We start from the raw sequence: 14327 nt of genomic DNA, 5'->3' as shown, positions 1-14327 counted from the left end.
TCTTCAGATGCCACTATCACATGGAAGGTTTCTCCCACTCACTATCTTCATTTTCTGTAAATTGGTCCTTCAGAACAAAAACATATTAAGATAAGTATAAACTGTTCATAAGGAGGGTACATTATGCAAGTAATTTTTTAATATCAGAATGCAAAATCAGTTTTATAATTTTAGATTCTGACCAATAAAAACTGAGAGAGCCTAAGAACTACTCCTGAGAACATCTGTTTCCTTAGAAATTATTCTATCCCTTAATCCTTTCAAAGCATTCTTCTCAGGTCTGAAGAGAATAATGTAGCACTTGGGGACAAAGATGCAGCCCAGGAGCCCTGCACTGGAGCACAAGATGGAGAAGACCTCCACAGCCACCATGACCTTCCCCTTGGTGCTGTGGTAGACAGGCAAGAAGGTCACCCAGACACTGCAGAACACCAGCATGCTGAATGTCAGGAACTTGGCTTCATTGAAGGTGTCAGGCAGATTCCTGGCTAGGAAAGCCACAGTGAAGCTCAGCAGGGCCAAGGAGCCCAGGTAGCCCAGGACACAGTAGAAGGCAGTGATGGAGCCCTTGTTGCACACCAGGATGATGTGGCCATGCTCAGAGTGTGCATCTGTGTCAATAAAGGGAGGAGAAGTCCCAAGCCAGATGGCACAGAGAGCCAGTTGGATCAGGGAGCAGATGGGAATAATGGAGTTAGGTACCCCTGATAGCAGCCAGTGTCTCATCCTTCTCCCTGGGGCAGTGACCTTGAAGGCCAGAACCACAGTGATAGTTTTGGCCAGGACTGTGGAAACAGCCACGGTGAACACCACTCCAAATGTGGTCTGCTGGAGGACACAGGTGGTTGTGTTGGGATGACCAATAAACAGTAAGGAGCAGAGGAAGCAGAAGATGAGGGCAATGAGCAGGATGTAGCTGAGACAACGATTGTTGGCCTTGACTATGGGAGTGTCTCGGTGCTTCACAAAGACCCCAAGAACCACAGCAGTGAGGACAGAGAAGCACAGAGCTGTGCAGACCAAGGTCATCCCCAGGGGATCTTCAAAAGACAGAAACGTCACTTTTTTGTGGAAGCACTGGTTTCGCTCTGTGCTGGCATACTGATGATCCAGACACTTCATGCACTGGTCCATATCTGGCAAGAAACGTATAATAACATCGTCCTGAGTTCAGTTATTTCTGATTCACAAGGACCTTCTGGAATAACGGACATAGCTAGTTTAGGCAAATAGCCCTTACTTGATGTTGAAATAGCGTATAAAATAACATCGAGGAAATTATTGGCCATTATTCATGCCCATCTTCCTCATGTTAGCCAAAGTTATTGCTTCATCTCTCTAACTACCTTACATACTGATGAGTACATATTCTTTTTCTCCTAACAAAGCCCTATAGGCTACTCTCTGAAACTACTTCTGGTGCTTTAAATCCTGCCTTTTTTGCCTGTATCATTTTAACACCACAAATTCATTCTTCATGGTTTCTCCACACTGGGAAGTGGTGATCAAGATTCCAGAGGTTTCCATGTATTATAAAGACTACTCTGACCTTTATGTATGGCACATGCTTGCTACATCCTCACTTTCAACAAGAGCAAGCAGCACTCCTTGTTTTCTTAAGTTTTTATGTAGTGATTGCATTTTTTCATAATTTTTTTATTTTAAAGTTTTTATTCAACAAATGCATTTTTTTCATAGAACTTTAGAAATATTGTGTTCCTTTCCCCTAAACCCACCCTCCCATCCCAACTCTCATCCCACCTCCCTCACCCTCTCCCATCTACTTCTTCATTATGTTACTTTTTTATTTGATTTTATATACAGAGGACCAACTCCATATAACATATAGATTTCAATAGTTTGCATCCACACAGACACACTACATATAGAGTACAGTTTGAGAAAAAATTGTAGTCGATTCTCACAGTTCAACTCATTATGGATGGAGTTCCTAAATGGGGAATAAATGCACAGTGAATTCGTTGTTCCTTTAACAATTAACACTCATACGTATGATATCAGTGATCACCCAAGGCTCTTGCCATGGGCTGCCAAGGCTATGGAAGTCCTCTGTAACCATAGACTCCATCAGCATTTGGACACTGCCATAAGCAAAGTGGATGTTCTCTCCTCCCTTCTGAGAAGAGTATATCCTTCTTTGATGATCATTTCTTTCCACTGGGGTCTCACAGAGATCCTCCATGTAGGCTATTTTTTGGCCAGAGTCTTGGCTTTCCATGCCTGCAGTGAGCCCTTGTTTTATTGGTGTTATTCCCTCTGTACTCTCATTGCCTAATCAATGACCAAAGGCCCCAGTCTTTATTTCTAATGAGTGTTTTTATTTATTTATAATTTAATGGAAATGCAGAGTTTCAGAAGGAGGCAGAGAAGTATGAGGGAGAGAGAGGGAGAGGGAGAGAGAGAAGGACAGGAGGGCAGGGAGAAAAAGAGAGGGAGAAAGGAAAAGAGTGAAAAAGAGAAAGAAAGACATCTTCCACCAGTGATTCACACCCCAAATGATGGCAATAAATGGAACTAGGCTGTCTTAAGGCAATAAATGGGAGCTTCTTCTGGGTCTCCTACATGGTGTGGACTCAGAAACTTGGGATGTCTTCTATTGCTTTCCTAATCATCAGCAGAGAGCTGCATTGGAAGTGAAGCAGCTGAGACTGGAACTGCTGCCCAACTGGGATGCTGGCATGCCAGTCAGAGGCTTCAACTACTATGATGTAGCACTGGCCCCAGGTTCCCACTCTTAGTGTCATGCACTGGGAGATTTACTTTGTGAATTTTGGGTGCACAGAAAGCACACAACGATCTCACTAAACCACATCTCTCTAAGGTAGCATCTGGATAGTCATTCTATGGGCAAGCACTGATTGAGAGATCACCATTAGAAAACAGATGATCAAGCTCTAGAGAAACACAGAAGAGTTGTGCACTTGATACCTTCTGGATAAGATGCCACCCTTGAGCAGATTTCCACCAAGGAACACACTGGGATGCTGCCTGTAATCAAAGTCAGTCTGGAGATCACCTTGAACCCTACTGGCATATTTCCACTTTGCTGCCTTTTGATTCTTGAACATGAATTTTATCTCCATCTCTGCCAGTATCCCCTTCTTTTTCCATACATTTCTCCATCAATGTCAGTTGTCACAACTTGCAGATGTCTTCCAAAGTTTAGGTGGTCTTATTTTTGGATAGTTCATACTTTTGAGACATTACATCTGCTCATCTTTCAGAGCTTTGTTTTCCAGAATTGATAAGCAAAAATATCTCTTTTTGTATTTAATCTAGTATTCCAGCACTACTTAACTCAATTACTGATTTTTGATTGTATTACATCATCCCAATATCAGTTGAAAATGATGCCATTTTAAATCTTCCTCTATAATAAGTTGAATGGCTTTCATTTTTATTGTATGCACAAACAAACCAATGGGTAATTTCTTGCTGAAGTTGCATTCTTTATTCAACTTTGTATCCAATCTTCAGCCCTAACTTCCATGTTTTTTAGCATTCTAAAATACACTTTAGGATTGAAAACTGATCCTCCTTTTTGGCATTTTGTGTTGTTTTGTTCTTTTTTTTTATAATTCTTAGATCACTTAAATTTATTAAATGTTTTTCTTCAGAAATGCTAATTCTTATTACTCTTTTTCAAGGATTATAAACTGAATTACACTTTATTCAAGACATTGGGCATGATGTAACCTATTTAAAAATACTGTTGGGTTTGCATTGTTTAAAATTTCTATGTGTGAATTTATTTCAACAACAGTGTCTTACAATTTCATTTTGCTGAAATATCTGGCAGTATTTGATCAAACAAGTTAAGATGTTCCTGTAGAAGAAACTGAATTTTTCCTATTCTGTACAGTAGTTGAGAAAGAGTTCCTTTCCTATGTGAACATTTGATAAAGGTGTTTATCACAATAAAAGTATTGGGAATTATTTTAATAACTATGAGGTTACTTGGATTTTTCAAATATTTCTCAAAGTTTTTATAATGTTTCTATCTGGAAATTTCTGAATTTCTTCTATATCCTTCAATCTATCACCATTAAATGATTCACATGTTCTAGTATTAGTATCTTTTATATCTGTGCAGAGATCTCTTCAGCTCTCTTTGTGTAACACACACAGACATTGTAATCTTGTTTTTAGTACTGTTCCAACTGGTTGAGGTTCATAAATTTTACTTGTTTTATGATCACCAACTGTAAGCTCTTCCAATTTTTATTTACTTCAGTTTCCTTATAATGTCCACATCCTATCTTCAAGGGCTTGTGTTGAATTTGCTGTCATTGACGTACCTTGATATGCATACTTTTTATCATGGAAGTCAGCCTGTATTCTTTCAAAATAAATTTTACTCATGAGTGTGTATGAGTGTAAGCATAGGGATGTTCCTGAAGATTTATATTTTGATATGCAATGATTTTGCTCAAAGGCTAAGGTTAGCTCGTTTATGATATCTGATGAGTATTATCCTCAGCATGATATACTGTATAATTTCTAATACAGTTTTTCAAATTACACACAGTTTGATGAGAGTTGTGCTTTCTCACTCCAAGCATGCTATACTTGAATTAGGTGAAAGCATTTTATCTATTCATGTACAAGGAACACTGATGTGAATTTACCTAAATGATTTTGCAAATACTACATGCCGTAAAGTATAGTGTGCAAACTTTCATCATTTTAAGGGTTATTACTGAATATAAGGTTTAACTTCTACCAGAAGGTGAAAAGAATCTTCTCAGCAGTCATACTCCACATCCTTTTCTTTCCATGGAGAAGAGGACTATTTTAAGAAACAGGTGTTAACTTCTCCATGAGGCTGGCACTGACTTACCTGTCTGATTGGAAATCTCATTCTCAGGACAAGGTGTGCAATCAAAACAACAGGTAGGCTTTCCCTCCAGAGGGGTTTTCCTGAATCCAGGGCTACAACTCTCACTGCATACTGAGTGTGGAGTCTGAGAAAAATCAGATGTGTGTTGGTCAGAGATGGGACTATTGCTTATGTTCCATGTAGAGTGTTTTCAAGTCCTGCACAACCTGTTCACTTAAACTGTAAATACCTATTTCTGACACAATGATGGCATGCAAGTTTATTTTCTAAATAAATAGATTCAAAACATGTGGAGGAACAAGTGCGTGTAGTGTCCAACCTCAGACACTAAAAACATAAGAAAGTATTTAGATTGGAAGGGGTGTAGTTTAATGTCTCTAAGTGTGTTTTTAATAAGCCAAGTGGCACAAATCCCCATATGAATTGTGGGTAACAATGTGCATTGTGAACCTTATGATCAGGTGCAACTTACCTCTGTAATTCCTGTGGCCCACTCTATCGAATTCTCAGAGAGAGACAACTTCTGGCTCTGTGAGGCATAAGGGGAAAACTGTCCTACTTTAACCTTATGAACAACACCATAAGGAAAATTCCAAAAGTTGAGAATGTCATATTCAGCTTCCAAATTCCTCAAGTGATTCAAATTCACTAGGTCACCCGCAGGATTGGTAAATTGGAGGTTCTTGAGAAACGGGTGCAACTGAAAAAATACATTATATTCACATGAAGATTGCCCAAGCAATAACACATCAAACCCAGTTTAAAGAAAGCCTTTTGTTTGTAATCACAAATAAACAAAGGGAACTTTTTATAGCCACCCAATGAATTAAAACTAAAACATGATGAGAACTACATCAAAGTAAGTATGATTTCACTCATTTTCATCTAAAAACTAGGGCAATCAAAAAGATCTAACTGTGAGATTCTGATCATTTCCAACTGTGGAGTCCATGCTACTAACACTCACTTATTTTCTCAGTGTACCTAGGAAAACCATCTGTAGTACAGTTACCAGGATAAAAAATATGCAATTTAATGAGATGTCTTATGTACATTGTGGCTGAACATACTCAACAACATTTGACACTAAAAAGCAATATTTTTTTTTTACCACTGAGACGGAAAATGGAATGACACAGTCTAGGTATTCACAAGTCATAATTAAATTGACAGGATGGGAGAGTACTTTTTAAGACACTGCACTGAAGCTTATCCAAGTTACCTTCCCACTTGTCAATGGAACCCTGTGTCTTATGACAAATTACAAGCAGAGGCTCATATATATCTAGTGATTGGAGAAAGGATCCCAAGCTACTTGGTTTGAACACTGGCAGAAGCTGTTAAAGGAATCACTTCAGGAGTACATGTCATGCAATGGAAACCAAATTACCTGCCAGGGAGAAAATGCCACCTTTTCCCCCTTGTTCCCTGGCTGCATTTCTAACAATTGTAGAAGCATCTCATGTATGCTGTGGGCCACAGCATACACAGCATTATATATGTTGTAACTCCCATCACTCATGCTCATATCAAAATTATGCCATGTCAACGATTCCAAGGAGGTATTCAGTGGACAGTTTCTCAAGGTTTTGCAGGATGCCCCAGTAACTGAGCAATCAAAAACCAATAACCAGAATCTTAAGAGGTAAATGTCTTCTGGGTATTTGGAAGGGTTAGCTGTCCGAAGAAAGTTTTTGAAACCAGAGATCTCACTATGGTGGTGTGAAAAAATGAGAGTCCCATGGAATGAGTGGAGCAGAATATGATGCTCATCGCTGGCAAAATCCCATTGTGAGGTGGTGACCCAGACTTTCCATGTCATTACACGTTCCCATGTTGGAAAGCTGATTCCTATGAGTGAATCAGTGTCACAGAAAAGAATCACCACATTTGCTGATGATTTTAGGATCTGGATATGAAACCTATTCTGGAGTGACATACGAGACTCCTCAGTAACTGGAATCAATTCCACAAAGTCCACACAGATGCCATTCTTCTGCATCTCAACTTTCAAATTGGACATAAACTGAATACCTTTTGGGAGGTCTGAGATGGCCAAACCCACCCAGGTCCAGCTGAAATGAAGCATCAAGGAGACTATGCCACGGGCCAGAGAAGTGTCTTTGGGTGCCATCTGATAGAGGGAAGAAAACTGACCACTGTCACTCAGAAGTGGTTCAAAAGACCCAATTGTCAGCTAAGGTAAAATGCAAGAAATATGTGTAAGTATATTGCCATAGTGTACTATCTTATTCCTGAAGAAATTAAGCAGATGATGGAAGCATCAGAAGATTTTAGAATATTTCATTTTTCTCATCTGCCTTGCATGAAAACATCCTAGTTCCTGAGACATTACATTCACAGATTAAGGAAAACATTTCTCATTTTCACTCGCCAACACTCAGCTTCTGATAATATGTGGCTAATCCACCTAATCTCTATACGCCTTCCCTTCTGATCACAAGCTGTGGCAAGTGTATTTGGTTCTGTCACTTAAATTTTTGGGTCTAAGTCAGGCACCTCAGGTGATGTGTTTTATCCCTCTCTTTCACTTACACACTCACCTGTGGAATTTTGTAGAGTTCCAGCAGTGTCCCTACTTGGACAGCAATGCTTGTTCCTGATATTACAGCTACAGACTTGCTCTGTTTCCTACACGTGTAATTAGGAACATCCTCTTCCAGTCCTGCAAGCCAGATGAAGGGATTCTGCAGCACCATCATGTCACTGTGCATGACATTATAGAGATCAAATCCCAAGGTCACGTTGGGTAAAAGCTGGGGGTTCTTGTTGATCTCCTCAATAGCAAAAACCAAGGCCAGAGCATACTGGTAGTTTTTGGACTGAAATCTGCATGAAATGCACAAGGATCTTTAAGGGAGAAGCCTCAAATCCAGATTATCATCAATTCTACTGTAATAACTATAACAGATGGATTGGTCTTGGCCAAAGATTCATATGTTCTAATGATTATCTGCACATTTGCTGAGGACAGCATGTGAAGAGTGTTGCATTTGCAGGACACATGTCCTCACCAGAACCATAGCTGCTACTCCCTTGATCTCAGTCTCCCAGCCTAAATGATTCTGAAAATAAGATCTGCTTTTACATTATAATGTCTTTGGCATGTTATCACATGGCTGTCCATGCAGCCAAAGAAAATGATTTTATGTTTTAATATAAACCTATCAATTTAAATCATCTCTGGCAACAACTACATCTTCTAAGTTTTTATATTTGATATCTAAATACTATAATATGCTCTGGAATGCCCTTTCGAATGTTTATGCACACCTAGAAAGAACATTCAAGTTTCAAAGAAAACTTGACAAGGAAAGGTGCATCTTTAGCACTGCCTCTACAAATATTCCTATATTCAGAAACTACAATGATGCTTCATCTTATCACATCATTATATGCTCCTTGAAATAGGAGTCCTATGATCATAAGGCTGCAGGTTGTAATGGGAAAAGAGAGTAACTCAACTGAAGGCTATGTGATCACATAGAAGGATGACATCAAAGCACTGAGAATGGTAGATGTAAGTCTGGATATATCCTGAAAAATCTCTTCCCCAACATACTCACCCATCAACCACCATCACAAGCCAGGAAAATGAAATCAGATTCAGAGCTTGAAAGAAGGAAATCAGTGAAAAGGGAGGAACACTTTAGAAAAGCCTGAAACACTCCCCGGTTGGATTTGTAATGCTTTACAATTAAGACATTCATGCATTTATTTTGAACACTAGGTATATATGAAAGTAAATCATTATCAGTGGTATAAGTATATACTCCAAACTGGCCTTATTCACCCAATTTTCCCTACAGAACCAAACATAAATATCCTTCCATGCAAAGAACATGATGCATTTCTACTTTCCAGGTTCTGACATTTCACAAAGTGTGTAAATGAGGAGCCCCTTGTATGTATTTCAGATTTACTGTGTGTTGAGTCATTATGAATAGACTAGGTCATGTACACTGATATTAAGGGTCACTGTGTGCTCCAGAGGAAGTGACAGTCTTTCTTTTCTTGGTTCATGTTGCAACATAATATGTATGTATGCATGCATATTATATACATATTCTGCCTATATATTTATATATAGGTATCCATTACCATGTAAAGAGTTGCTCAATATCTATTGCTTTATATAAATCTCATTTCTATAAATATTTGTTATCCAAATATTTCACTCATACTTTGTATATAATGAAGAACTTTAAAAATCCTTGCTAAGAGTATCAAATAATATTCCATTTTTAGTTCATATTTCTCTGTTCCCCTCCTCATTGTTTACATTTCCATCAATTCCTTAACCTCTCATTTCTTATTCCCACTGCCATTGGTATAAAAGGTCTAAAAGATTTTTGGACACACTGGGCATTTTTGAGAGTTGCCTTTTCAATCTGTTTTATGTTGTGTTTCTTATCTCTAAGAACAGTTTATATATAATTATTGGGTATTCTAAAGTTGTTGAATCTTATATTATATTCCCAAATATCATTAACACAGGCATTTTCTCCTGGGTTTTCTAAGATTTGGTTATGATCTCCAGTTGGCAAGGTATACATCTTGGAGGAACCTGGGCTCTATTCATAAACTCTATTCCTACTACAGGAAATTTACACTCTTCTGGTCTCCATCATTTAGGATACACGTAAATGATGTACTGCATGCATAACCATGGGGAATACCACTACTAATAATAAATAAATATTTCATAATTGGGATGTCATGTGCACTATCAAAATAGGCAAATTCATAAAAATCATGTGAAGTGAATGATATCATTATACCAAGCTGGTATCCATTAGATTTTTTCTGGATAGAACTTAGGACAAATGCCTAAAATACTTGATCAGTTGTCTCACCTTTGTGGCACCAACTATAATTCTAAATTCCATTGGCTTTAATGATACTGCAATGATATATGTCCTAATATCTACCTTCTATCAAAGATCTATGTATCATCAACCTACTTTTATAGCTTACAGTAGAAACCAATTAGAAATTAGCTCCAAAATAAACAGATGTGAGGAAAACAATGTCACTGTCCTACAAGATACTATATTCTGGAGGCATGAAATATTCATATATAAATATATATGAAACATTTATATTTAGCTACAGGTAGACAGTATCTTAAAGATGGGCAGAAGCAGTATAATCCCTCTTCTGAAATGTATTTTTCCAGAAAAAGAATCAGGGGTGCATCCTGAATGTGTAGATTCCAACCATTACAGTTCTTATGCGTATATTCATCATTAACATACAATTATTATTATACTTGTGGCCTGAGGTTACTTTTACCTAGTAAAATCTTACTTTCTTGAATATCTTTTCTTCTTTTTGACTGTAGAAGAAATGAAGTGAGCTCATGGCCCCAAATCTAATATGTAGCAGAAAAGTTTGTGAGCACATGTGGAAGAGCTCATGTAACTCAGGGTTGTTCATTTCAGTGCATGGGTTATGTAAGAACCTGCTACTGAGGCACAATAGGCCCCTGAGCTGATGAACAGGGACAGGGAAGGACAAGAAGATCCCAACCAGACTCTCCTTTCTCGTATGATGAGATAACATTTTCCTGAGCAATTCAATGTGCGAGGCAGAAAGAAATATCTTCCACATGCTCCAAGTTAATTATCAGAACTTTTTAGGTGGGACAGAAATGGAAAGGGCAGGGACACACAACGCATGTGTCTATCCATCTGCAGACCCAACAGCAAGCATCTATTATGTAAATCAAGGAAAAATGATTATGGCAAAGAGAACTTACCCTTTGAATGTGATATAATTTTTGAAAATATTAATCATTCTGTCCACAAGGTATATGTAAATGGGGAAAAAAGCAGCGATCTCAATATCTCCATCCTTGTAATAACTCCGTTCCATCTGGAAAAAGCAGTTCGGATCATCATGACAAGTCACAAGGAGACACAGTTGCAAAAAGAGCAACAGAAAAATCAAAGGAAACATCTTCAAAGTCTATGAAAACCCTAGGACACAACCATAGTGGAACTTGAAGGGTCATGCCTGTGCATACAAATAGCATGTGTGTGTGTGTGTGTGTGTGTGTGTGTGTGTGATTCCTCACATCAAGCCATTTTAATACTGCTCAATCTGATTTCTTTCTACCATCTGTCCATTCGTCCATGTGGGAATCTGGAAGCCTTTCTGCCCCAAGGCTCTGCAGCTCAGGGCTTCTGTCCTGATGAAAAACACAAGAAGGAAAACATGTTTGTGAATCATCCTCTTCACCCCAGGTGCAAGTATTTCCTCCAAGTCCATGGGTACAAAGACTCAAGGGCATACCTCCTATTAGTTACATTTGGTCCATGGGCTCTGTCAATAAACCTCTCCATGAACTTTTGGCAATTATGTACCTGGATTGCATCAGAGGGCATGAAGAGAGGCATGAGGTGAGTTTCTCAGAACATTTTCAGACCAGAAAACTCCAGTGTAACAGACGTCAAAGACCCAAAGAACAATAGGGCAGCCTCCAGACCCCATGTTCTGGGGAGCCACACATTGCCTTGATGCCACACAGACCCAAAGCAGATCCTGTTTACAAAGATACCCAATAGGCCTTCTGATTCTCAAGCACTGTGGAACCAGTAATCACCCTGAATTCAGGAGTTTCATTCTATATGTCAAATGATCACATCCTTACTTGTAAAATACAAAACCCTTCCACATTGCTGTTAACCTTGGTAATCTCATGGTAAACTGTTTTCACACTAAAACCTTGGTTAATACTCTCATGAGAACTAGGGACTATTTGAGTACTTCTCACTTTTTACTATAAGGCAGACAATACTAGCTGGAAGTCGTCACTTTATTCCCACCACGACAAACACCAAGGGCAGGATTATGCATACAGATACTTGTACTTCTTGAATGTAAGCGACTTTAAGGACTCATGTAGGACACCATCATGGCAGCTACATACCTTTAACACTTTGCAAAACCAAGAGACTGCACAACACAACTGAACAAAATGGATAGCATGTCTTGTAAGCAAAAATGATGATCAACACTGACTAATCATTTGTGCTTGCATATCAGTGTGAGGTATCACTAATGGGGTAAATCTAATGAGGAGGTAAACAAGAGAGCATGGAAGAGAACTCTGTTATTCCACTCAGAAGTTTCCTAAACTCAAACTTCTATCAATGAGTTCCCTAATATTTTAAGCAAAACACATTCTCCATTGCCTAGTCACTGCTCTGATGCCATTAGTGAGATTTTGAATACAGGCTCATGCAAATTGAGATGAAGTATAGAAACAAAACACACAAAATTCACTGACTTGCATAAAATTGAAAATATAATGTCTTGATGAGTTAGATTTATTACCAGTACAATGACATAACTTGTTGTCTATTCAGTTAAACAAGAAAAGTAAATCTAAATCAGAGAGCAAACATCTCCCATTCTCTCTAATGTGTAGAAACTAAAAGTAGAGTCAATCTGAATGCACAAGATTCACTGAACAAAGGTTGGGACTGGAAAGGATGAATTCCATGCAATGAGAAGGCTTCGAAAATGTATTGAAAATGTGTGTTATGAAACATTATGCATGAATTTTAAAAAAATTTGGCACCCAGATCTATTCATCATTTTTGGTTAACTATTTCTTTCATATTTATCACATATCTTCTACATTCTTTTTTCATAGAAAACTTTTATTTAACAAATGTAAATTTCAAAAGAACAGCTTTTGGATTACAGTGGTTCTTCCTCCCGTAACAACCCTCCCACTGGCATACCATCCATCTCTTAATCCCTCTCCCATCCCATTCTTCACGCAGATTCATTTTATTATCTTTATATACAGAAGATCAATTCTATACTAAGTAAAATTACAACAGTTTGCACCCACACAGACACACAAAGTATCAAGTCCTGTTTGAAGATTAGTTTTACCATTAATTCTCATAGATCAACACATTAAGGATAGAGGTCCTATGTAGGAGCAAGTGTATAGTAACTCCTGTTATTGATTTATCAATTGACACTCTTATTTATGATGTCAGTAATCACCTGAGGCTTTCGTCATGAGCTGCCAAGACTATGGAAGCCTATTTTTTTTTTTTTTACAAATAGAGTTAGACAGTGAGAGATAGAGAGAGGCAGAGAGAAATGTCTTCCTTCTGTTTGTTCATCCCCCAAATGGCTGCTGTGGCCAGAACTATGCCAATCTGAAGCCAGGAGCCAGGTGCTTCTTCCTGGTCTCCCATGGGGGTGCAGCCACCCAAGCACTTTTGGCTATCCTCCACTGCCTTACTGGGCCAGAGCAGAGAGGTAGACTGGAAGAGGAGCAACCAGGACTAGAACCCGGCGCCCATATTTGATGCCAGTGCCACAGCGGAGGATTAACTAAGTGAGCCATGGCACCAGCCCCTGGAAGCCCCTTGAGTTCACAAACTCCAAACTTATTTAGACAAGGCCATAATTAAACTGGAAGGTCCCTCCTCCCTTTAGAAAAAGGTACTTCCCTCTTTGATGGCTCATTCTTTCCGCTGGGATCTCACTCACAGAGATCTTTCATTTAGGCTTTTTTTTTTTTTTTTGGCTACAGTGTCATGGCTTTCCATGCCTCCATGCCTCTCATAGGCATTTGAGCCAAATCCAAATGCCTAAATGGCTGATTCTGAGGCCAAAGTTCTGTTTAGGGCATTTGTAATTCTATGAGTCTGCTGTGTATCCAGCATCCTATGTTGTATTGTTCTCACCTTTTTAAGTGTATCAATTATTATTAGCAGACACTGGTCTTATTTATGTGATTCCTTTGACACTTAATCCTATCTTGATGATGAATTATGAACTTAAACTGATCACCTTAACTAGTAAGACGGTGTTTGTATCTGAGAACTTAATGGGATTTGGAGTCCCATGGTACATTTTAAATTTTTATTTAATGAATATAAATTTCCAAAGTACGATTTATGGATTACAATGGCTTCCCCCCATATCGTCTCTCCCACCCGCATCCCTCCCCTTTCCCACTCCCTCTCCCCTTCCATTCACATCAAGATTCATTTTCGATTCCCTTTATATACAGAAGATCAGTTTAGCATACATTAAGTAAAGATTTCAACAGTTTGCTCCTACACAAACATAAAGTGAAAAATAATAGATGATTTTTTAACTGATGATGAAATCAGATCAGACCTATTGTCATGTTTAATCCCGGTGAGAGTCAAGTTGGGAATTGCTAATTTCTTCTTTTTTTTTTTTTTTTTACAGAAGATCAGTTTAGTATACATTAAGTAAAGATTTCAACAGTTTGCACCCCCATAGAAACACAAAGCGAAATATACTGTTTGAGTACTCATAATAGCAATAAGTCTCAATGTACAGCACATTAAGGACAGAGATCCTACATGAGGAGTAAGTGCACAGTGACTCCTGTTGTTGACTTTACAAATTGACACACCTGTTTATGGCATCAGTAATC

The 14327-nt window shown here is 38.4% G+C and overlaps 1 protein-coding gene across 1 annotated transcript in view; it reads right to left on the bottom strand.

Moving 5' to 3' along the window:
* Window positions 1-201: 201 nt before the first annotated feature.
* LOC100352210 (vomeronasal type-2 receptor 116-like) overlaps window positions 202-14327 on the bottom strand; it is a 29337-nt gene continuing 15211 nt past the window's right edge. The window contains exons 2-7 of the mRNA XM_089316330.1: window positions 10644-10759; window positions 7426-7711; window positions 6252-7058; window positions 5334-5561; window positions 4862-4985; window positions 202-1136 (exon numbers count right to left, since the gene is read on the bottom strand). Coding sequence (XP_089172456.1) covers window positions 202-1136; window positions 4862-4985; window positions 5334-5561; window positions 6252-7058; window positions 7426-7711; window positions 10644-10759 — 2496 coding nt within the window. The remainder of the gene's footprint in view (window positions 1137-4861; window positions 4986-5333; window positions 5562-6251; window positions 7059-7425; window positions 7712-10643; window positions 10760-14327) is intronic.

The sequence above is a fragment of the Oryctolagus cuniculus genome, chromosome 16 (genome assembly GCF_051225735.1).
Source record: "Oryctolagus cuniculus isolate XC-2025 breed Fujian yellow rabbit chromosome 16, ASM5122573v1, whole genome shotgun sequence".
Classification (NCBI taxonomy): domain Eukaryota; kingdom Metazoa; phylum Chordata; class Mammalia; order Lagomorpha; family Leporidae; genus Oryctolagus; species Oryctolagus cuniculus.
The sequence above is the reverse complement of the archived record's forward strand: the minus strand, read 5'-3'. Positions and strand labels throughout refer to the sequence as shown.